At 40.6% G+C, this 23,188-nt stretch overlaps 1 protein-coding gene across 1 annotated transcript in view; it reads right to left on the bottom strand.

Annotated features, from left to right (window-relative positions):
• The window catches only part of LOC124594994 (GRIP and coiled-coil domain-containing protein 2), a 282,633-nt gene that overhangs the window by 73,660 nt on the left and 185,785 nt on the right, over window positions 1-23,188 (bottom strand). Inside the window, exons 14-16 of the mRNA XM_047133537.1 lie at window positions 21,023-21,229; window positions 19,293-19,528; window positions 8,277-8,490 (exon numbers count right to left, since the gene is read on the bottom strand). Of these exons, the coding sequence (XP_046989493.1) occupies window positions 8,277-8,490; window positions 19,293-19,528; window positions 21,023-21,229 (657 nt within the window). The remainder of the gene's footprint in view (window positions 1-8,276; window positions 8,491-19,292; window positions 19,529-21,022; window positions 21,230-23,188) is intronic.

Genomic DNA, 23,188 nt, shown 5'->3' with positions numbered 1-23,188 from the left:
GCCTTTACAAATGTCTGCTTGTGTCTGTGTATGTGCGGATGAATATGTGTGTGTGCGTCTGCGAGTGTATACCCGTCCTTTTTTCCCCCTAAGGTAAGTCTTTCCGCTCCCGGGATTGGAATGACTCCTTACCCTCTCCCTTAAAACCCACTTCCTTTCGTCTTTCCCTCTCCTTCCCTCTTTCCTGATGAGGCAACAGTTTGTTGCGAAAGCTTGAATTTTGTGTGTATGTATTTGTGTTTCTATCGACCTGCCAGCGCTTTCGTATGGTAAGTCACATCATCTTTGTTTTTAAATATATTTTTCCCGTGTGGAATGTTTCCATGAAGAAAATATTACAAACTTTCTACACACATTTCACATATTTTCATGAAGCACTGTAAACAAATGAGATTATCACATTTCACACACTTATGGAAGTAAATAAAAAATTACAAACTTTCTGCACATATTTTCATGGAACACTGTCTTGATGATGTTTGGTTTGTGAGGCGCTCAACTCCGCAATCATCAGCGCCCACACAAAGTACCAGTTTTTACATAGTCCAATCTAGCCACTGTCACGAATGATGATGACATGATGAGGACAATACAAACATCTAGTCCCCGGGCAGAGAAAATCCCCAACCTGGCTGGTAATCGAACCCGGGACCACATGATTCAGAGGCAGCAACGCTAGCCACTAGACCCCGAACTGCGGACATGGAACACTGTGAGCAACTGGGTTAATTACATTTCACGCACTTGTACGCTGTCATTCTGTTCAGTGTGTAGGGACAGTAACGAAGGTTTTTCCTCTTTTCTAGCTTGTCACTTTTTCCCCTTTTTATGGGGTTACCATCTCGCTGCATTTCGCCCAAAATATTTTAAATAGTTTTCCTAAGTTCATCTGTTAAGTTTGGAATCTGAAGCCTTCTCTGTGTATGTCTTCTGATTAAGCTCATACCTATGCTCTTCATGAACAGTTCAGAATCTTGACATTGTATCTTTATGTAAATATCTAACATACACATTTGCACAGCTCTGCTCACAGATATTAAAAAGTAAAATATTGCCAGTGGTCACCTCTTCATTCACCAGTTAGCTGAGTAGTTGCTGTACTTCATGTTCAGAGCCTCTACGCCAGATTTCTTGGCATTACGGAAATTAATAATTTTCGGTTTGTTGCTTTTTTCATCGGTATATGCATAATGGTGCATTAAAGAAAGCATTATAACTGCCTTAAGACATTTTTGGAACAAAATACAAATAGTGTAAGATCGTTACTGAAATATTAAATACTGGAGCCCACTTCTTTCTTTGGGTCGAGAAGAAATTCTTTTGGAACTTCTCTTTTGTTGGAGTTCCACAATACATCAACTTGCTTTTTTAGCAGCTCCTTATACAATTCAAAGGAGGAAAACCAATTGTCTGCTGCGCTATTTCTGTTTGTTCCGTATGTTGTTGTGGTCTTCAGTCCTGAGACTGGTTTGATGCAGCTCTCCATGCTACTCTATCCAGTACAAGCCTCTTTATCTCCCAGTACCTGCTGTCGCCTACATCCTTCTGAATCTGCTTAGTGTATTCATCTCTTGTTCTCCCTCTACGATATTTACCCTCCACACTGCCCTCCAATACTAAATTGGTGATCCCTCGATCTCTCAGAACATGTCCTACCAACCGATCCCTTCTTCTAGTCAAGTTGTGCCACAAGCTCCTCTTCTCCCCAATTCTATTCAATACCAACTCACCTCATTAGTTATATGATCTACCCATCTAATCTTCAGCATTCTTCTGTAGCACCACATTTCGAAAGCTTCTATTCTCTTCTTGTCTAAATTATTTATTGTCCACGTTTCACTTCCATACATGCCTACACTCCATACAAATACTTTCAGAAATGTCTTCCTGACATTTAAATCTATACTCGATGTATACAAATTTTTCTTCTTCAGAAACACTTTCCTTGCCATTGCCAGTCTACATTTTATATCCTCTCTACTTCGACCATCATCAGTTATTTTGCTCCCCAAATAACAAAACTCCTTTACTACTTCAAGTGTGTCATTTCCTAATCTAATTCCCTCAGCATCACCCAACTTAATTCGACTACATTCCATTATCCTCGTTTTGCTTTTGTTGATGTTCATCTTATATCCTCCTTTCAAGACACTGTCCATTCCGTTCAACTGCTCTTCCAAGTCCTGTGCTGTCTCTGACAGAATTACAATGTCATCGGCGAACCTCAAAGTTTTCATTTCTTCTCCATGGATTTTAATACCTACTCCGAACTTTTCTTTTGTTTCCTTTATTGTTTGCTCAATACACAGATTGAATAACATCGGGGAGAGGCTACAACCCTGTCTCACTCCCTTCCCAACCACTGCTTCCCTTTCATGCCCCTTGACTCTTACAACTGCCATCTGGTTTCTGTACAAATTGTAAATAGCCTTTCGCTCCCTGTATTTTACCCCTACCACCTTCAGAATTTGAAAGAGAGTATTCCAATCAACATTGTCAAAAGCTTTCTCTAAATCCATAAATGCTAGAAACGTAGGTTTGCCTTTCCTTAATGTTTCTTCTAAGATAAGTCGTAGGGTCAGTATTACCTCACGTGTTCCAACATTTCTACGGAATCCAAACTGATCTTCCCCGAGGTTGGCTTCTATCAGTTTTTCCATTTGCCTGTAAAGAATTGGCATTAGTATTTTGCAGCTGTGACTTATTAAACTGATAGTTCGGTAATTTTCACATCTGTCAACACCTGCATTCCTTGGGATTGGAATTATTATATTCTTCTTGAAGTCTGAGGGTATTTCGCCTGTCTCATACATCTTGCTCACCAGATGGTATAGTTTTGTCAGGACTGTCTCTCCCAAGGCCGTCAGTAGTTCCAATGGAATAGACTGTCTCTCCCAAGGCCGTCAGTAGTTCCAATGGAATATTGTCTACTCCGGGGGCCTTGGTTCGACTCAGGTCTTTCAGTGATATGTCAAACTCTTCACGCAGTATCATATCTCCCATTTCATCTTCATCTACATCCTCTTCCATTTCCATAATATTGTCCTCAAGTACATCGCCCTTGTATAGACCCTGTATATACTCCTTCCACCTTTCTGCTTTCCCTTCTTTGCTTAGAACTGGGTCTCCATCAAAGCTCTTGATATTCATGCAAATGGTTCTCCTTTCTCCAAAGGTCTCTTTAATTTTCCTGTAGGCAGTATCTATCTTACCCCTAGTGAGATAAGCCTCTACATCCTTACACAGATCTGGAAAGATGAATCGCAGGCTGGGTTGGCTTTTGGAACTTTTCTCCTTCTTCTGATAGTGTTGCTCAATTGCTATATTTCACCATATAAATGTAAGTATCATATAAATATAATAGAGGGAAACATTCCACGTGGGAAAAATATATCTAAAACAAAGATGATGTGACTTACCAAACGAAAGTGCTGGCAGGTTGATAGACCTGCTAGATTTTTGATAGAATTTTGTGTATATGTTTGTCTATTAACCTGCCAGCACTTTCGTTTGGTAAGTCACATCATCTTTGTTTTAGATATATAAGTATCATATAAATATGATAAGTGTGCATCTATGAGATATAACCTTTATGCATATTTAAGAGGTTTCTTGGGCATATATATTCTGAATTGGCATCTGCTGCTTAACAGGATTAGACTCTCATCAACATACGTATGAGCTCCGATGGAGTATATCTTCTGACAGTTAGAAATAAAAATGTTGAAAATGTAGACACAGCTGCTATGGGTCATCTCTTTTCCTTTGTTAGCAAGTAGATACACCATCACATTTGAGAGCTGTAGTAAAACTTTACATCATTTTAGAGACATGGTTCCACAAGAAATGGAATGTCCAGTACAATCATTTGCAAAAAGTGATTCCAATATTTCATCTCCAGACTTGAAAATGGAATATGGAACCATCAAACCGATCCACACCTCAATTTGAGTCTTCTCTGTATCTTTATAACTGGAGAGGAAGGATTCTTTAATTTATTCCTTTTGGCATGTACTGCAATCTCATCGAAAATCCCAGTGCTGAAAAACAAACATCATATTCCCTCTGGCTCATTACGTAACGTCAGTTGGGGCCTAACAATAACCACAAACCAATTTTTACTATTTTTTGTGGTGTCTTCATAACACAAATGGGTGCTCTGACACTCCAAGTGAAACAGTTCAGTTCATAAACATTTCATCTTGGTATGGTAAGGTATGTCAGTTTTAGTGTCATCATTTCCCCTATTCTCAAGTGAGTCAATAGGTGATCTTCAGGAACATAAAAATCATCTGAATGATACACTTCTAATGTCACCTATCCTGGTCCAAATCCCTGTACAATGAGAAAGATGGAAAATTCATGCAATAAATGTTCACAGTACTGCTTCTGATTTTGAACTCACTTTCTAGGTGAATTACAGCGCTGACAAACTTAGAGACTTAGCAATTCAGGTGTTAAAATATATATATTTCTTACATGAAATACAAAAAGAAATTAAAACACAGTAACCATCCAGCCAATTAAACAAAGCTATTTATATCTGTTTGTAATAAATACCATCACAGCCGAATCACCAAAATAATCAGTTCAGAGTGAGTCAGGCCTCTCACGTAATACAGTTGCTAACAGATATCTATTTAGAGTGTATAATAAATATCTGAAATGTAATTAACCCTTTGATGTGCTGCTACATTGTCTGTGTGTGTGTGTGTGTGTGTGTGTGGGGGGGGGGGGGGGGGGGGGCACCGAGTCATTGTCACACTATTTACAAGGTGTACATATTACAGGCAAAGAATATGTGCTCCTTCTGTAATTAAGCGTTCAATTGGCTATACACACCAATTTAAGAATCATACTTGATGTTACCACACACTTCATTCAGCAAAATTGGAGCGAAAAAATATTAATAATCATTTACAGTTAGAAATGATGAGACACTGCGATATCAGAGATGGTCAGTACAATGGTTCAATGTATGATACAATGAACTGGAAAATCATTCTGTTGTAGGCTGTGGTTCAAATGGCTCCGAGCACTATGCGACTTAACTTCTGAGGTCATCAGTCCCCTAGAACGTAGAACTACTTAAACCTAACTAACCTAAGGATATCTCACACATCCATGCCCGAGGCAGGATTCGAATCTGCGACCGTAGAGGTTGTGCGGTTCCAAGCTGTAGCGCCTAGAACCGCTCGGCCACCCAGGCCGGCTGTTGTAGGCTGCAATATGGGTGGTCCACATGCCTCAATGGCAACATAACAAACAGTATAACATGCTATCATACACTAGCATATGATGAGTGATCCAGAACAATCCATCCAACTAATGGCAGGTTTATTCATTAGTAAAGTTATAACAGTGACAAATATGTGCAGAATAACAGATATTATGACTGAATGACAAACAACGGACATTAAATAACTACAATGAATAAGAAGTGACAAGTCATTTGTTTCACAGACTAGTAAGAACATGTTGAAAATTGCTAAGAAAAGTTTGATCCTTAATGAATTCTCTTTAGGTCTAATTTATGAAGAAGTTTAAAAGTCTCTATTAACTGCCTGCATCTTCTTTCACCCACTGCATTTATTGTGTCTATGTAATTGATTGCCTGGATCTTTTTACACTCACAGTATTTGTTTTGTCTTGTCAGGATAAAGACCAAGTGTATTTATTGCAGGACTCCAGAAATATTAGCACAAGGTGAGGGAGGCTGTGTGGATAACTGAGTATATGGTGGCAGCCTGAACTTGTGACACTCAGTGCCAGTGGAGGTTGCCAGAGCACAAACTACGTTTTTCAGAAATGAACTATTGTTCCACTTCTGATGAACTGTTAATTTATTCTTCTTTAGAATTATAGAGATTTTGATATTTAGGCACTTTCCTTGTTCTTTAAATGTTACATACCTGTAGCAGTTAAAACATTAACCCTTTCACTTCTGTGGGTGTACCCCTGCTGCACACACTCTTGAGCGCTGCAACCATTGGTGTGTGTGTGTGTGTGTGTGTGTGTGTGTGTGTGTGTGTGTGTGTGTGATAGGAGAGGGTATGTCCTAACTTCTATGGCCCAAAAGAAAACTACAAACTGACAATTGAGTCATAGAACCAACTGACGAGATTTTTCAGTTACAACAACTGAAAACAATGACTAGATGGCCAGGAAAAAAAAAGAGTAAACAGAAGAGTAAAAATGGTCTGGAGAGACTTTAGCAAACTAAATAAGACTTTCAAAACTATGCATCAAAAACATCTTACAATATTACAATCATGACAGGTTTTCTGGTTTTACAGCGAAACATGGACTTTTGACGCAAAAAACAGTAAAAAACAGTTTTTCAGTGAGAAATGGAGATACATACAGTATGTTGGCAATTGCTTGGAGAGACAGGAAAATAGAAATGAATCAGAGCACAGCAGAGGGGTACACATAATTATTACTATAACGGAAATGGAATTGCCAAGGGTAGCACATATAGCCTAAAAAATTGATGGCAGATAGATTTGTTACTGGATCCCAATACATCAATACATAAGGAAGTAACACAGAGGGGGGGCGGCAACAACCCCCCCCCCACAAAACAGGGGTACTACAGATGCATATTGCTGAAAACCAAAGCGCTGTGGAAGTCCATACAAGGCTTTTATCCAACAATGGATGTCAAATAGCTGCTGCTGTTGATATTATATGAATCACATTCAATTCACATGGAGAGGGGTCTTTGAGAATTGGAAAGAAGTTCAAGATGTACATTTTATTTGAATGCAATACAATAGAATCCCTGTGCTGTATTCTCACAAACCACCAATCCTTCCACCACACCCAAGAATCAACTATGAACTTGTACTCCTCCTTCCTAACCCAATATCTGACTCAAGATCCTTCCCACTGCTCTTAAAGTGGTGTTCAGTCACCCTGGGTCATCTGGGTCCTTTCTTCCATCACCAGCTTTTCTGAACTATGCAGATAGGAGTTATCCTAGAAACACATCCTTCACTTCCTTAGTGGTCCTGTCCTCAATTTCTGGTAAGCCACTGTTACCAAACCCTCCAAGCAACAGTTTCCCCTTCCTCTGTCCTGCCACTCCTCCTAATTCATGTCTGGAGGTCACCTTCAGTGTGCGCCACTCCCCACAGGCTCTGAAGAGCATGCATTTCATGCCTAGACAGAGCACCTGCTATCTGTCCCACCCAGATTCCTGGCCAGTAGACCGGATGTCTCCTCTCAAGCTGCTATCCACCCTCCCCCAACCCCTCTACCTGTCTCCCACCTCTCTCACCTTCTGCCAACCCTGCCCTAACCTAGTTCATCCACTGGCACTGTGCATCCAGATGGCACCATGTAGGGGCGGAGGCATTTGTGTGTGTGTGTGTGTGTGTGTGTGTGTGTGTGTGTGTGTGAGTGGGTTTGTGCGTGCACAGGAATGTGTGTGTATTCTAGCTCAAAAAGCCTCCAAAATCTAGTGAGTTTTCTTTCTTTTTTGTATGCCCATCGGCAATTTAACATTTCTGTCTTTATTCCTAAAGTGAATTATAAGCACTCCACAAGCTCCAAGGTCTGAGTCTACATACGGTTTCACGTCTCTTGACACAAGCATATTTTGGAGCTTCCAGCAAACATATGAAAATAAACATCCCACCTATGCCACTGTGACTACTATTAAAACCATCCGCACCACTAGTCAACTCTTACAAAAGCAAAGCATCCATCACAAAAATAAGGGAAAGGCAGCCAGTTACCTATAGAGGACTGGTGTGTGGCACACAGAAACATACGATATAAAACACTTAACACTAGCTTTTGAGTTCCTGCTCTTTTTCTGCTAAGAGTACACACATTCACATTCGCAACCACACAGACATCTACACGTGTGTGCATGTTTGGGTGTTTGTATGGTTGCATGTGTGAATATGTGTACTTTTACTAAAATAAGAGCAAGAGCACAAAAGCCAGTGTTAAATGTTTTCTATTGTGTGTTTGTGTGTGCCATTCACCAGTGCTCTGTAGGCAAGTGGTTGCATTTCTCTATTTTATATGTTTTTCCATCCAGGAATTTCCATTATTGGTACGCAAAGTATCTACAAATTACAATCGTTTGACAAGTGTGTCTGCACCTTGGCTTTCATTCAAGGTGAGTGTTGGTCTTTGCTCTCCATTATTACAATTTTGTTGATTAATTCATACAATATTTGCTCGAAGTGTGTGTGTGTGGGCACACACATGAGAGAGAGAGAGAGAGAGAGAGAGAGAGAGAGAGAGAGAAATACTGATACCTTATAACAAAGCACAAGTGTGTCCGTATGCAGCTTCTGGTTACGAAGCACTTCTGCATGTTGCAGAGCTGTATCACGTGCTTTCTCTTGTAACTGTTCTACTTGCTGTTGCAGAGTCGAAACTGTGCTTAAGAGTTCCTGAACTTGATCTGCAGTTCGTGCACGCTCCTGTCGGACTGATGACAGTTCTTGCTCCAATAAAGCTATCTCTGTGCTGTAAAACATTTTCAGAGCAATGAATTCTGAATGCACAAACAAGAATAAGCACATTTATTTAAACATAAAATTATGTTCTATCCAGCATAAATGATTGAAAACTCAATCTAAAATTAAAAGGTTTCAAATGTGGAATATGATGCAAAGGAGAGAGGGAGGAATAATAATTTGAAAGTGAGGTAATGAAAGCAATCTTGTTTCACACAAGATAAAATTCCCTCTCTTCTCAAGACGCAAAAGAAGTATGCTCTAACTTTGAAAGATTTGTCTGAAAAGTATGTGTTTACTGTGGGAGAAAGATTATACTTTTCCTGCTCTGAACATTCCACAAACTGATGAAATATTTCAAATGTCCAGTAGTAGCAAAAGTGTTTCCTAAGCTTTGATGAAATCCACATTGAAGGTCACTTGAGTTATGGTTCATCTAACAATCTGATACTCACTGTGTGGTCATAACAGAGAGTTCAGGGTTTAATGTCCCACTCACAACACAGTCATTAGAGACAGAGAACAAGATTATGAGTGAAATGTCTTAACCACTGCACCACTTTGTTTGGTCCAAGCTGGCAGTCTACACAATATTTTCAAATTGGAAGCAGCCAGTGTATTTTCCTGCCATAATGGCGAGCAACTTAATGCAGAAACCATCACAGAACTTGATTGAGCTGGGGTTCATATTGTAGCTGTTGCATGAGATATGGAAGCAAAAAATTCTAAAGTATGGAAACAACTTTGTGTGCCCATAATTATTGTACACTGCTCAAAACAATTAGGGGATCAGGTGAGATATCATACAGAATAAGACATATGGTAATGTATTTAATTCAGATATCGGTTACAATTGTAATCTGTGTGTGATATAGTATGATGTTTTGCTGTCTCAACCCTTTACGTGAGGTTTACATGGCATTTACATAGAGCGAGGCACCATGGGCTACCATAATAGTGAAAGAATCACTCGTTGTTCTTTAATATGGTGTGTTATCACCTCAGATGGCCAGTATGAAATCTGCTCATTATTTTTAAATACTTGAATTTAGCATATTTCGTGACAGTACTCACTTTTCCATGGATGTTTATAAGATGATATTTGACTTTTTTGTGTTGGCTTCAGTTGTCTAGTGAAAGTATGATTCCATACTGCTGTTTCGTCAGCTGCGGAAATGTCCTGGTTCTATGTGTTTGCCTCATTTTTGGTGCTTGAAATACCATTTTTCCGAATGTGCTTCCTTCTTAATATTTATATAAAAAAGTAGTAGAATAACTCATTTTCGCTGGTCACTTGCAAATTACTATAACGGGGACCTGTACATTGTTCCACTGTCACACACCTAGTGTTCACTGCCGACTGACTACGGTCAAAGACGACTCCAGCATCAAAGACATTTCACACAACACACAAGCTTCCACCTGTAACCAGTCTCTTCGAGATTATTCGTCACATCTACTAATATTAATCACTATGCTATCACTCTCGAACATATAAGCAAATTATTAGCATAAAATAAGGCAAATTACAATTCACAAAAAAATATTCTGACAAAAATATAAGAAAACATTTACAACCTCCCTCATTAGATTTGGTGTCGACAATGTTGTTGTTGTTGTTGTTGTGGTCTTCAGTCCTGAGACTGGTTTGATGCAGCTCTCCATGCTACTCTATCCTGTGCAAGCTTCTTCATCTCCCAGTACCTACTGCAACCTACATCCTTCTGAATCTGCTTAGTGTATTCATCTCTTGGTCTCCCTCTACAAATTTTACCCTCCATGCTGCCCTCCAATACTAAATTGGTGGTCCCTTGATGCCTCAGAACATTTCCTACCAACCGATCCCTTCTTCTGAACAAGTTGTGCCACAAACTTCTCTTCTCCCCAATCCTATTCAATACTTCCTCATTAGTCATGTGATCTACCCATCTAATCTTCAGCATTCTTCTGTAGCACCACATTTCGAAAGCTTCTATTCTCTTCTTGTCCAAACTATTTATCGTCCATGTTTCACTTCCATACATGGCTACACTCCATACAAATATTTTCAGAAATGACTTCCTGACACTTAAATCTATACCCGATGTTAACAAATTTCTCTTCTCCAGAAACGCTTTCCTTGCCATTGACAGTCTACATATTATATCCTCTCTACTTCGACCATCATCAGTTATTTTGCTCCCCAAATAGCAAAACTCCTTTACTACTTTAAGTGTCTCATTTCCTAATCTAATTCCCTCAGCATCACCCAACTTAATTCGACTACATTCCATTATCCTCGTTTTGCTTTTGTTGATGTTCATCTTATATCCTCCTTTCAAGACACTGTCCATTTCATTCAACTGCTCTTCCAAGTCCTTTGCCGTCTCTGACAGAATTACAATGTCATCGGCGAACCTCAAAGTTTTTATTTCTTCTCCATGGATTTTAATACCTACTCAGAATTTTTCTTTTGTTTCCTTTACTGCTTGCTCAATATACAGATTGAACAACATTGGGAAGAGGCTACAACCCTGTCTTACTCCCTTCCCAACCACTGCTTCCCTTTCATGTCCCTCGACTCTTATAACTGCCATCTGGTTTCTGTACAAATTGTAAATAGCCTTTCGCTCCCTGTATTTTACCCCTGCCACCTTCAGAATTTGAAAGAGAGTATTCCAGTCAACATCGTCAAAATCTTTCTCTAAGTCTACAAATGCTAGAAACGTAGGTTTGCCTTTCCTTAATGTTTCTTCTAAGATAAGTCGTAAGGTCAGTATTGCCTCACGTGTTCCAGTGTTTCTAAGGACCCAAACTGATCTTCCCCGAGGTTGGCTTCTACTAGCTTTTCCATTCGTCTGTAAAGAATTCGTGTTAGTATTTTGCAGCTGTGACTTATTAAACTGACAGTTCGGTAATTTTCACATCTTTCAACACCTGCTTTATTTGGGATTGGGATTAATACATTCCTCTTGAAGTCTGAGGGTATTTCGCCTGTTTCATACATCTTGCTCACCAGATGGTAGAGTTTTGTCAGGACTGGCTCTCCCAAGGCTGTCAGTAGTTCCAATGGAATGTTGTCTACTCTGGGGGCCTTGTTTCGACTTAGGTCTTTCAGTGCTCTGTCAAACTCTTCACGCAGTATCGTATCTCCCATTTCATCTTCATCTACATCCTCTTCCATTTCCATAATATTGTCCTCAAGTACATCGCCCTTGTATAGACCCTCTATCTACTCCTTCCACCTTTCTGCTTTCCCTTCTTTGCTTGGAACTGGGTTTCCATCTGAGCTCTTGATATTCATACAAGTGGCTCTCTTTTCTCCAAAGGTATCTTTTATTTTCCTGTAGGCAGTATCTATCGTACCCCTAGTGAGATAAGCCTCTACATCCTTACATTTGTCCTCTAGCCATCCCTGCTTAGCCATTTTGCACTTCCTGTCGATCTCATTTTTGAGACGTTTGTATTCCTTTTTGCCTGCTTCATTTACTGCATTTTTATATTTTCTCCTTTCATCAATTAAATTCAATATTTCTTCTGTTACCCAAGGATTTCTACTAGCCATCGTCTTTTTACCTACTTGATCCTCTGCTGCCTTCACTACTTCATCCCTCAGAGCTACCCATTCTTCTTCTACTGTATTTCTTTCCCCCATTCCTGTCAATTGTTCCCTTATGCTCTCCCTGAAATTCTGTACAACCTCTGGTTCTTTCAGTTTATCCAGGTCCCATCTCCTTAAATTCCCACCTTTTTGCAGTTTCTTCAGTTTTAATCTACAGGTCATAACCAATAGATTGTGGTCAGAGTCCACATCTGCCCCTGGAAATGTCTTACAATTTAAAACCTGGTTCCTAAATCTCTGTCTTACCATTATATAATCTATCTGATACCTTTTAGTATCTCCAGGGTTCTTCCATGTATACAACCTTCTTTCATGATTCTTAAACCAAGTGTTAGCTATGATTATGTTGTGCTCTGTGCAAAATTCTACCAGGCGGCTTCCTCTTTCATTTCTTAGCCCCAATCCATATTCACCTACTACGTTTCCTTCTCTCCCTTTTCCTACACTCGAATTCCAGTCACTCATGACTATTAAATTTTCGTCTCCCTTCACTATCTGAATAATTTCTTTTATTTCATCATACATTTCTTCAATTTCTTCATCATCTGCAGAGCTAGTTGGCATATAAACTTGTACTACTGTAGTAGGTGTGGGCTTCGTATCTATCTTGGCCACAATAATGCGTTCACTATGCTGTTTGTAGTAGCTTACCCACATACCTATTTTCCTATTCATTATTAAACCTACTCCTGCTTTACCCCTATTTGATTTTGTGTTTATAACCCTGTAGTCACCTGACCAGAAGTCTTGTTCCTCCTGCCACCGAACTTCACTAATTCCCACTATATCTAACTTTAACCTATCCATTTCCCTTTTTAAATTTTCTAACCTACCTGCCCGATTAAGAGATCTGACATTCCACACTCCGATCTGTAGAACGCCAGTTTTCTTTCTCCTGATAACGACATCCTCTTGAGTAGTCCCCGCCCGGAGATCCGAATGGGGGACTATTTTACCTCCGGAATATTGTACCCAAGAGGACGCCATCATCATTTAATCATACACTAAAGCTGCATGCCCTTGGGAAAAATTACGGCTGTAGTTTCCCCTTGCTTTCAGCTGTTCGCAGTACCAGCACAGCAAGGCCGTTTTGGTTATTGTTACAAGGCCAGATCAGTCAATCATCCAGACTGTTGCCCTTGCAACTACTGAAAAGGCTGCTGCCCCTCTTCAGGAACCACACGTTTGTCTGGCCTCTCAACAGATACCCCTCCGTTGTGGTTGCACCTACGGTACGGCTATCTATATCGCTGAGGCACGCAAGCCTCCCCACCAACGGCAAGGTCCATGGTTCTTGGGGGGGGGAGGGGGGGGGGGGGGGGGGGGTGTATCGACAAATCCGGTAGAAAATAACACGTGTCCCAGATCCATTACAAGTACAGCTGCACACCAGCATGGCATAGACAGTATGAAGTTATCAATCAGCTCTTGAGGGATATTTGGCCATTCTTCCATGAGCGCAACATCCATCTCTGTGACCGTTGTGGGAGGTGCTGGTCTGGTAGCAATGCTCTGCCAAGTGCATCCCAAACATGCTTGATCGGGTATAAGTCTGGTGAATAAACTGGCCACTCCATTTGTTCAATTTCCTCAGCTTCAAGCATGTTGTCCTCCAGTGCAGCTCTGTTGGGACGAGAATCTTCGTCCACAAGAAGGAACCCATCTCCTATGGCACCAGCAAAGGGCACAACAAAAGGTCAAAGGAACTCATCTCTGTACCTCCGAGCAGTCAAAGCGACATTCTGAATGGCACAGAGGTCTGTATATCCACCAATAGTGGCACCATTCGTCCACCACCATGATATGGTGATGTTTCCTGCAAATAAGCAAGATTGTTCCAAGTTCCATATTCTCTCCTGATGAGGGAATGACAATTGTCCTGCTGAACATAAAATCTTGACTCATCTGTGAACAACACCCGGCACCATTCGTTACAACTCCAATACTGATGTTCCGCCGCACAGTTTCTGTGGGCTAAACGGTGTCGTGGTTTTAATGGGACACACACCATAGGCTCCATGTGTAGAAGCCACATTCTCAAAGGTGATTTTGGACTTTTTGTGTTGATATTGCACATCTTGTTGCTGCCTGGAGGGTGTGTTGCTGCTGAGTTGCATTCAAACTCCTGTCTTGACGGGCTGTTAGCCGGAGATAATGATCATCTCTTGCTGATGTTACCCGTGGACGGCCTTAACCTTGCCTTCTACTAACGGTTCCAATTGTCTGAAATCATGTCCAGGTCCTGGAAATTACACTTTGGGATATTCCAACAGCTGCAGCCATCTCTCTCTGTGCCTGTCCCGCTTCCAACCGTCCTACGGCTCTCCATACCATAGCTTCAGGTTAAGTCACGTTGTTGTTGCATTGCACTACCTGCTCACTACACTACCTGAACCCAACTGCTTGTGTAATTTATTTGGTAGAGTAAACACAAGTCAACACCAACCCCTCTGTAGCAACTTCCCATTATTACCACTATCTCAGTGACCGTAAGGTTGCTATCTCCACTCCATAGAAACTACAGAAAGATGTCGAACAATTTAGTTCATTCTGCGGATGACAATACTTCAGAACCTAGATATCTCAACCGATCCCCTAATTGTTTTGACCAGTGTATCTATATCTCAAACACTAGAAAAACTAAAAGAAAGGATCATTTTCTACATGAAGAAATCGTTTTGTCTCATAGCATCATATTTACAACCACAGTAATTGGAAATCATATTCAGCACCAGAAAGTTTATCCATTGATCACGTAATACAGGGTGTTCCAGAATGCTTATCCTGATTCTACTATACATTAATGCCACATGTCTATGATATAGTGGTTTTTAGTGTGTTGACAAACTCATTAAGTTGCCATGATGGTATGTTTCAGTTCCTGAACTTGGCACTTGGAGTCCCACTATCAATTAAAATATAAAATGGTGCATCAGTTCAGGTAAAAGCAAAATGTGTTGTGTGGTTGTCTGAGGTGAAGTCTCAAACCATAGTGCACTGAAGGTTCAGAACAACTTATGAGAAATAGACTCAATATTTCTTTTAAAGTACAGGGACAGTTAAAAAGAAGAAAAGCTGTAGGTGATTTTCAACATCTGTACGGACTTGTCAAAAACACCTGAACGACCTTTACATGATCACCATCCAAATCGGTAAGACATGCATCATGTCAGCTCCAGTTACTGGAGATCCAATGTTATGTTTCAACTACATGGAGCACCATCTCACTGGAAAACGTGCATTTGGGAGTCATTACAGGAAGAAACTCCATATCAGTGGATTGGAAGGGATGACCCAATCCCACGGCCACCAAGATCATGTGATGATATCCCACTACATTTTTTTTCCTTTCGGCGATGATACCGAGACGTATGTCCCATCTGTAATGATATGCTCACATTTTATACACAAATCATTCAAAATGCAGAAGAAACTGTAACCTCTCAAATGCTACTAAACATGTGGGAAGTACTGTGTCTGTGTCAGTATTAATTATAGATCAGTGACCACTTTAAACCAGGGTAAACATTCAAAGACGCCCTGTTTATCAGAAGCTTACCCAAATGTCAGCGAACATGGATGTCATGACGGTTGCATAGTGATTATTCATATCGAAAAATGTATGCTGAGAAAATATTCTGAATGAAAGAATACTTTTTGAAGTAGAATGACATTTTAGATTAACTCGAAGTAGCTCTACGATGAGAGAGCTACAATGGTTACAATTTCAATCTCATAAGTCAAGAAAACTATTTGGAAATTTGTTCAAATGTACATGTAGGAAAAGAAACAGTCTCTTCCCATTTCAGGCAAAATTCCTTGCATTAATAAATTAATTTTTTGGACTTTCCACTAACGTGAAAAATGCCAATGCATTACCTGATGATGTGAGATGCTCTGTGCACACAACTCAGGACACTTAAAATATTTAGCAGGATACACTGGATTCAAGTGCAGAAACACCAACAGTTCTTTAGGAAATACTGCAGGAAAATGTCACATGGATGTAAAGTTAAGAGACTGTATCAACCTTAATTTCAAATAGTAGCTTCAATTCTCCATCACCTGAATGGTTGTCTTCAACATCTGAGTTAGAAATTCTTTTTGCTTCTATTCACAGACCAAATATTTCCCAAAGCAACAGTTGAAAGGAAACCATAGCAACTTTGGTGCAAATTTGGTTCTGTGACTCAACTTTTTTAAAGAGGGGCCACCACAAACTACTTCTGGAACTGCCCACAACTAACAGCCACTTCTTTTCCACATGTGGGTTCTGTGACCTTGACAGAGGAGAGATCACTGTTCAAGCAATGCCTTGTTTCAGAAGTAGGCAATGGCTCAAACCTATTCATTAGATACACTGGATTAGCCACATAAAACCTCCCCTGCAAAACAGTTCCAATCCACGCACAACCCACTAGTGGTGACCACTTGCTGCCAGAGCGAGGTTCTCTGTGGATCACAACAATAACAGGGGAACTGTGCAAGTTTTGTGGTGCTTTGGCAGGTCACCCTGCCACTTCATAAGTGTTGTACTTTGCAATGGCCAAATGAAGCTGACTGATAGTTGCCAGCACAGCTTTCAGCTGTTTGCGAAAAGCAGCCAATTCCTCCAACATGAAGTCATATTGGTCAAAATCTCTAGTGACATCTATGCATGAACTTAGCTCTACCAAAGGTATATAGAAGTATTGGGAATGAAGTTCAAGGCTAGGTTATGCTTACATAACACGAAACCAGGAACAATGCTCTGGCTGCTGCACATTTGGTGCATCTCGTATTGACTCCACAGGATCTATTCTGACTTCCATATACAGGGCTGAAGTAGTTCTTCTGTATTAGTTCTTAGGTTTGTAAATGTGAGCAGAATGTGTGTGTGTGTGTGTGTGTGTGTGTGTGTGTGTGTGTGTGTGTATTAGTTCTTTGCTATTTAACCCATCAAGTGTGTGTGTATTAGTTCTTTGCTATTTAATCCATCAATCAATGCTTGAGTCCATTTACTGGTCCACTCAGCCTTTCATAGTATACACATCATATGAACGCTATATAGGCTAGTTATGCAGACAACTGTTGCAATTCTATACATTCCCATGTTGTTGACAATAGAACAATTTTAACAATAAGAAAAATGTAATTTATTACACAATCTGCTGACAACAGCTAGGTGACACATTACATTATAAAGACAATAGTAAAGCCAAATGCAAATTTAGCTGGTGTTTGTATGGTAGTCTCATCTTAATTTCATATAGATGTGTTGCCAACTAATTTGCCGAATTAGATGATCATACACAGTAAAGTTTATATCAGTTGATATCAACAGCACCATAAAGTGAAAAAAATTGTACAAAAACACATCACCATTACATTGGCAAATTAAATCACCTGACTACATTAGATAAATTAAACAATGGAAAATCCAGACAGAATGTAACAGTATTATGAAAAGGGAAGTTACTACTCAACATATAGCAGAGATGCTGAGTTGCAGATAAGCACAATAAAAAGACTGTCACAAATAAGCTTTCGGTCAACAAGGCCTTTGTCAAAAATACACACACACACACACACACACACACACACACACACACACTACTGCAGTCTCTGGTGGCAGCTGAAGCCACACTGTGAGCAGCAGCAACAGTGCATGATGGGAGTGGCAACTGGGTGGGGGTGGGTGTGGGGTAAGGAGAAGGCTGGGGTGGGATAGCAGGGTTGGGGTGGGGGACAGTGAAATGCTGCTGGGGAGTGGAGAGAGGGTAGGGCAGCTAGGTGCACTTGACCTCCACATCATAGATGGCTACATCAGTACCTCTGTCCATATCAAACCTACTAACCACCAGCCAATACCTCCACTTCAACAGCTGTCACCCATTCCACATCAAGAAGTCCTTTCCACACAGGCTGGCTACCCATAGTCATCACATCTGCAGTGACGAGAGGTCCCTCTCTCATTGAAGCCTTCACAGACTGTAATTGTCCCCAGAACCCTGTACAAAAGCAAAACCTCCTGTGCCTTATCTTTCCAGTCTCCCACCACCTCCCAAAGTCGCACTGTCCAGCCACAGAGGAGCATTCCCTTCACAACTCAGTACCACCCAGGACTGGAGCAACTGAATCACATTCTCTGCCAGGGTTTCGACTATCTCCAGTCGTGCCATGAAATGAGAACTGTCCTGTCCATTATCCTTCCCGCCCCTCCCACAGTGGTATTTCACCATCCACTGAACCTACACAATATACTCATCCATTCCTACACAATCCCTGCTCCCAACCCCTTACCTCATGGCTCATATCCCCGTCCCATACACCCTCCCACCACCACCACCACCACCACCACCACTGCCACCACCTACTCCAGTCTGGTCACAAACATCACTTATCCCATCGAAGACAGGGCTACCTGTGAAGACAGGGATACCTGTGAAAACAGTCATGTGATCTACAAGCTATGCTGCAACCACCGCGGGCATAACAACCAACAAGCTGTCTGTCCACATGAGTGGCCACCGATAAACTGTGGCCAAGAAACAAGTGGATCATCCTGTTGCTCAGCACACTGCCCAACACTATGTCCTTCATTTCAATGACTGCTCCACAACCATGTGGATCCTTGCCACCACCACCAGCTCTTCTGAATTGCACTGGTTGGAACACTCCCTGTAATATACTCTACATTCCCATAACCCTCCTGGCCTCAATCTTCATTAGACATTCTCCTCACCCATCCAGCTCCTTCCCTATTCCCATTCCAGCACTACACAGCTCTCATTCCACCAACACACCCAGTCTCTCTCTCCTCAGAATGTAAATATTTGCAGCCTCTTTTGCTGGTCTGTGGGTTCAGTTCTTTTAGTAGACACCTTTACTGACTGCCATTAAAGTCTGCACTGCACTATAGAGTTAAAACAATTTCATCCAACACTGATGTAAACTGTAGTCTCTGGGTTATTTCTTGCTAAAAAAAAAATCAATAAATTAAACAAAATGTGTAGTTTAATACTATAATACTGCATTCCTTTTCATAATTAATTTCAAGGAACCAGAAAAAAGTAGCTGAAAAGGCAAGCAAAAGAATTTCCAAATTTCCAAATGTGCCAGTATGTTTATGTACCAGCTTCCTTTGCAGTCTTATGGTTAACAAAGAAGAACACATAGTTAAAAACTACTTTAAGAATAAAATTACTTCAGCATCTTCGATGATATCTTACCTCATTTCTTCGAGTTTTCCTCGAAGCATATCATTTGTTTTTCGAAGTTGTGCAATTTCCTGCTGGGCTCCATCTTCTGCGACTGGAGCAGTTTCTTCAGGGCGAGCCTTCTGCCTCAGTACACTTGCAGCACGAATTTTGTAACTTTCAAACTCACTATGCACCTCTGCTAATTCTGTGGAAAATTTGTCTCTTTCATGCTGCAATTTTTCTAGTTGTTCTTCTAATACAGAAACCTTCAAGAGAGGGAAAAAAAAGTCAGAGATAGAATAATCTTTGGCATGAAAAATGCAGTTAATCACATGGAAAATGCTAAAATACAATTTAAAAACTTGTACTCTGATTCACAGGCCAAGACTGACAGGAATAAAATTAAAAACCAAGTGAAACTTCCTGGCAGATTAAAACTGTGTGCCGGATCGAGACTCGAACTCAGGACCTTTGCCTTTCGCGGGCAAGTGCTCTACCATCTGAGCTACTGAAGCACGACTCACGCCCGGTACCCACAGCTTTACTTGTGCCAGTATCTCGTCTCCTACCTTCCAAACTTTATAGAAGCTCTCCTGCGACCTTCTGTAAAGTTTGGAAGGTAGGAGACGAGATACTGGCAGAAGTAAAGCTGTGAGTACCGGGCGCGAGTTGTGCTTCGGTAGCTCAGATGGTAGAGCACTTGCCCGAAAAAGGCAAATGTCCCGAGTTCGAGTCTTGGTCGGGCACACAGTTTTAATCTGCCAGGAAGTTTCATATCAGCGCACACTCCGCTGCAGAGTGAAAATCTCGTTCTAAAAAAATGCAGTTAATCACATGGAAAATGCTAAAATACAATTTAAAAACTTGTACTCTGATTCACAGGCCAAGACTGACAGGAATAAAATTAAAAACCAAGTGAAACTTCCTGGCAGATTAAAACTGTGTGCCGGATCGAGACTCGAACTCAGGACCTTTGCCTTTCGCGGGCAAGTGCTCTACCATCTGAGCTACTGAAGCACGACTCACGCCCGGTACTCACAGCTTTACTTGTGCCAGTATCTCGTCTCCTACCTTCCAAACTTTATAGAAGCTCTCCTGCGACCTTCTGTAAAGTTTGGAAGGTAGGAGACGAGATACTGGCAGAAGTAAAGCTGTGAGTACCGGGCGCGAGTTGTGCTTCGGTAGCTCAGATGGTAGAGCACTTGCCCGCGAAAGGCAAATGTCCCGAGTTCGAGTCTTGGTCGGGCACACAGTTTTAATCTGCCAGGAAGTTTCATATCAGCGCACACTCCGCTGCAGAGTGAAAATCTCGTTCTAAAAAACAAGTGCCACAAATATGAATGAGACTTGAAGATGTTATTACCATGTGTTTTAGTATATTGCTACTCTTTGATTAAAATTATTTGTCAGTTGACATTCCATGTCATAAGTGAGTTTCTCCAATCACAGTTTTCAATGTCACCCATCAACTGCCTTCTGTTGCCTAGATGCTGCAGCAAAGCATCTGTTCACTTGCACTGTTTGAAAAGTGTGGTGAGTGCACATAATGTATTATCGAGCCTCTGCTGTGTTCTGTTTCACTATTTCTAGGCACAGTATGCAATAATGTGTGCAGCCAATGCTTACAGCCTACTCCCTGTTTGACTAGGCTTAAGCAAGCATCAGATGGTAGCTATTTTGCCAATACTCCGAAGCTCCATGCCAGTAACAACAAAGCCAGTAATGTTAATTAGATTCTAGTTGCTGACAACTGTACTAACCTTCTCAATAAGCACAGTCTGCTGCTTGTGACTGTTAGCCTCAATCTTCTGTTTTTCAGCTGCAGTAGCAGCTAACTCCAACTGTTGAGCTTCTAATTCCTCTCTCAGATTTTCTGCATACCTCTTTGCATCCTGCAAGACAGCTTCCTTTTCTTTGGAGAGTGATTCTGCTTCACACAATCGCTGTCGAATTATATTCAACTGTTCCTGTGTGTAAGTTACAACAAAAAACCAGTAATTGAGAATTCAACAACCCATACAAATGCCAACATACAGTGTTGTTATATAATGCTGTAAAAGCGTGGCAGATATAATGTCTATGTTATATGTACTAAAAAATATTATTCAGAGCATTTAGAAATAATATTACATGTTATGAGACAATTTTTCCAAATACATAAAAAAACACATGTCAGTGCACCTGCACTTTAAGATTGTTATTATTATTATTATGCGACACCTACAACACATACCTTAGACATTTATAGATCATTTGATAAAGAATATCTTCAAGTTTTGATTTGTAATTCTTGCTGTACCATAATTACAGAGGACACCGTGAGGAGGTGGGCAATAATATCAGAATGCAGGACCATTCTGAATTCTGGAGTACACTAAATGAGAGACAGTTGTGAGGGATCAGCTGATATTCTATTCCAGAAACAAAAGTTTTAACAGCCAAAATTAATCACTGGGAATTGAGAAGGGTACAATAAATTCGGTGATATGGATGCAGGAGCATATGGGAGAAAAATAGGCCATCATGGACAGCCACATATAAGTTACCATGAACTTACGAAATACCTAAGCCAGAAACTGCAGATGCACCAGAAATATTTTAAAGCATTCTAGACAAATGTGGAATACCACAAGCTACTATGGAATATATAGCATAGAGAGCACAATGTAATAAAATCATTTTTCTTGTAGGAAACTTAAGAACTTCATTTCCCTTACCGTGTTTAAGGAACATGGGAAGAATATGATACCCTCTCTGTGAGTACTAATTTCTCTAATACTCCCCTCATGGCCATTACAGGAGATGATGTAAAAAGAAATAAGATTTTACATCTACGTTGATACTCCGTAATCCAACTTATGACTTATGGTGGAGGGCACCCCGTACCGTTGCTATTAATTTCCTTTCCTGTTCCACCCACAAACAGAACAAAGGAAAAATGAGAAACTAAGCACCTATAAAAGCCCTAATTTTTTGTATCTAATCTTTGTAGTCCTGGAGAACAATGTATGTTGGAGGCAACAGAATCATTCAGCAGTGCTTCGAATGCCAGTTCTCTAAACAGCGTTCCTTGCAAAAAACGTCATCTTCCCTCCAGGGCTTCACATCTCAGTTCCCAAAGCATCTCTGTAGCACTTGCATGTTGTTAAAACCCACCAGTAACAAATCTAGCAGCCTGCTTCTGAATTGTTTCGATGTCTCTCTAATTCGACCTGGTACAGATCTCAAACACTCACGAGTACTCAAGAATAGGTTACACTAGCATCCTATAAGCAGTCTCCTTTACAGACGAATCACACTTTCCTATAACTCTTCCAATAAATTGAAGTTGGCAATTCACCTTTCCTACCACAATCCTCACATGCTCGTTCCAATTTATATCACTTTGTAAAGTTCACCCAGATATTTAAATGACATGGTTGTGTCAAGCAGGGCACTACTAATGCTGTATCTGAGCATTACTTGCAATAGGAAATGGGTTCTCTGCGATGCTACTGTCTTTCTTAAACCATCTACCACTGCAGTATGTTATGTATTTCTGTGGTGATCTCAAACTGACTCAACAAATCTATTTTAATTAGTTCCCTCTCTTTCTAGGATTTGCTTCATGGCAACAGCACTGCAGCTGTTGAGAAGCCAGACTTCCCTCTAGATCCCTTCTGTTGGAGGTGCTAGTTACTTGGCTTTGTGTGAGAGTATCTGCAGAAATTAGAAGGAAGGAAAAACTGCCCATGACAAGCTGAAGTTTTGGGTCAGTCTATGAGGTGTACTATTCTTCCTCATATTCAACGAAGAATAATAGATAACCCGTCAGGTTCAGAAACCTGTCCTCTACTTAATTTTTTGAATGTTTACAATGCTGCTACCACTTATTTCAATACCTGTTATGTCTGCATCCAGGCAACGATCAAAAAGTTTTAACTGTT

This window comes from Schistocerca americana, chromosome 2 (genome assembly GCF_021461395.2).
Source record: "Schistocerca americana isolate TAMUIC-IGC-003095 chromosome 2, iqSchAmer2.1, whole genome shotgun sequence".
NCBI classification, from domain to species: domain Eukaryota; kingdom Metazoa; phylum Arthropoda; class Insecta; order Orthoptera; family Acrididae; genus Schistocerca; species Schistocerca americana.
This window is presented reverse-complemented; position numbering and strand designations above follow the sequence as displayed.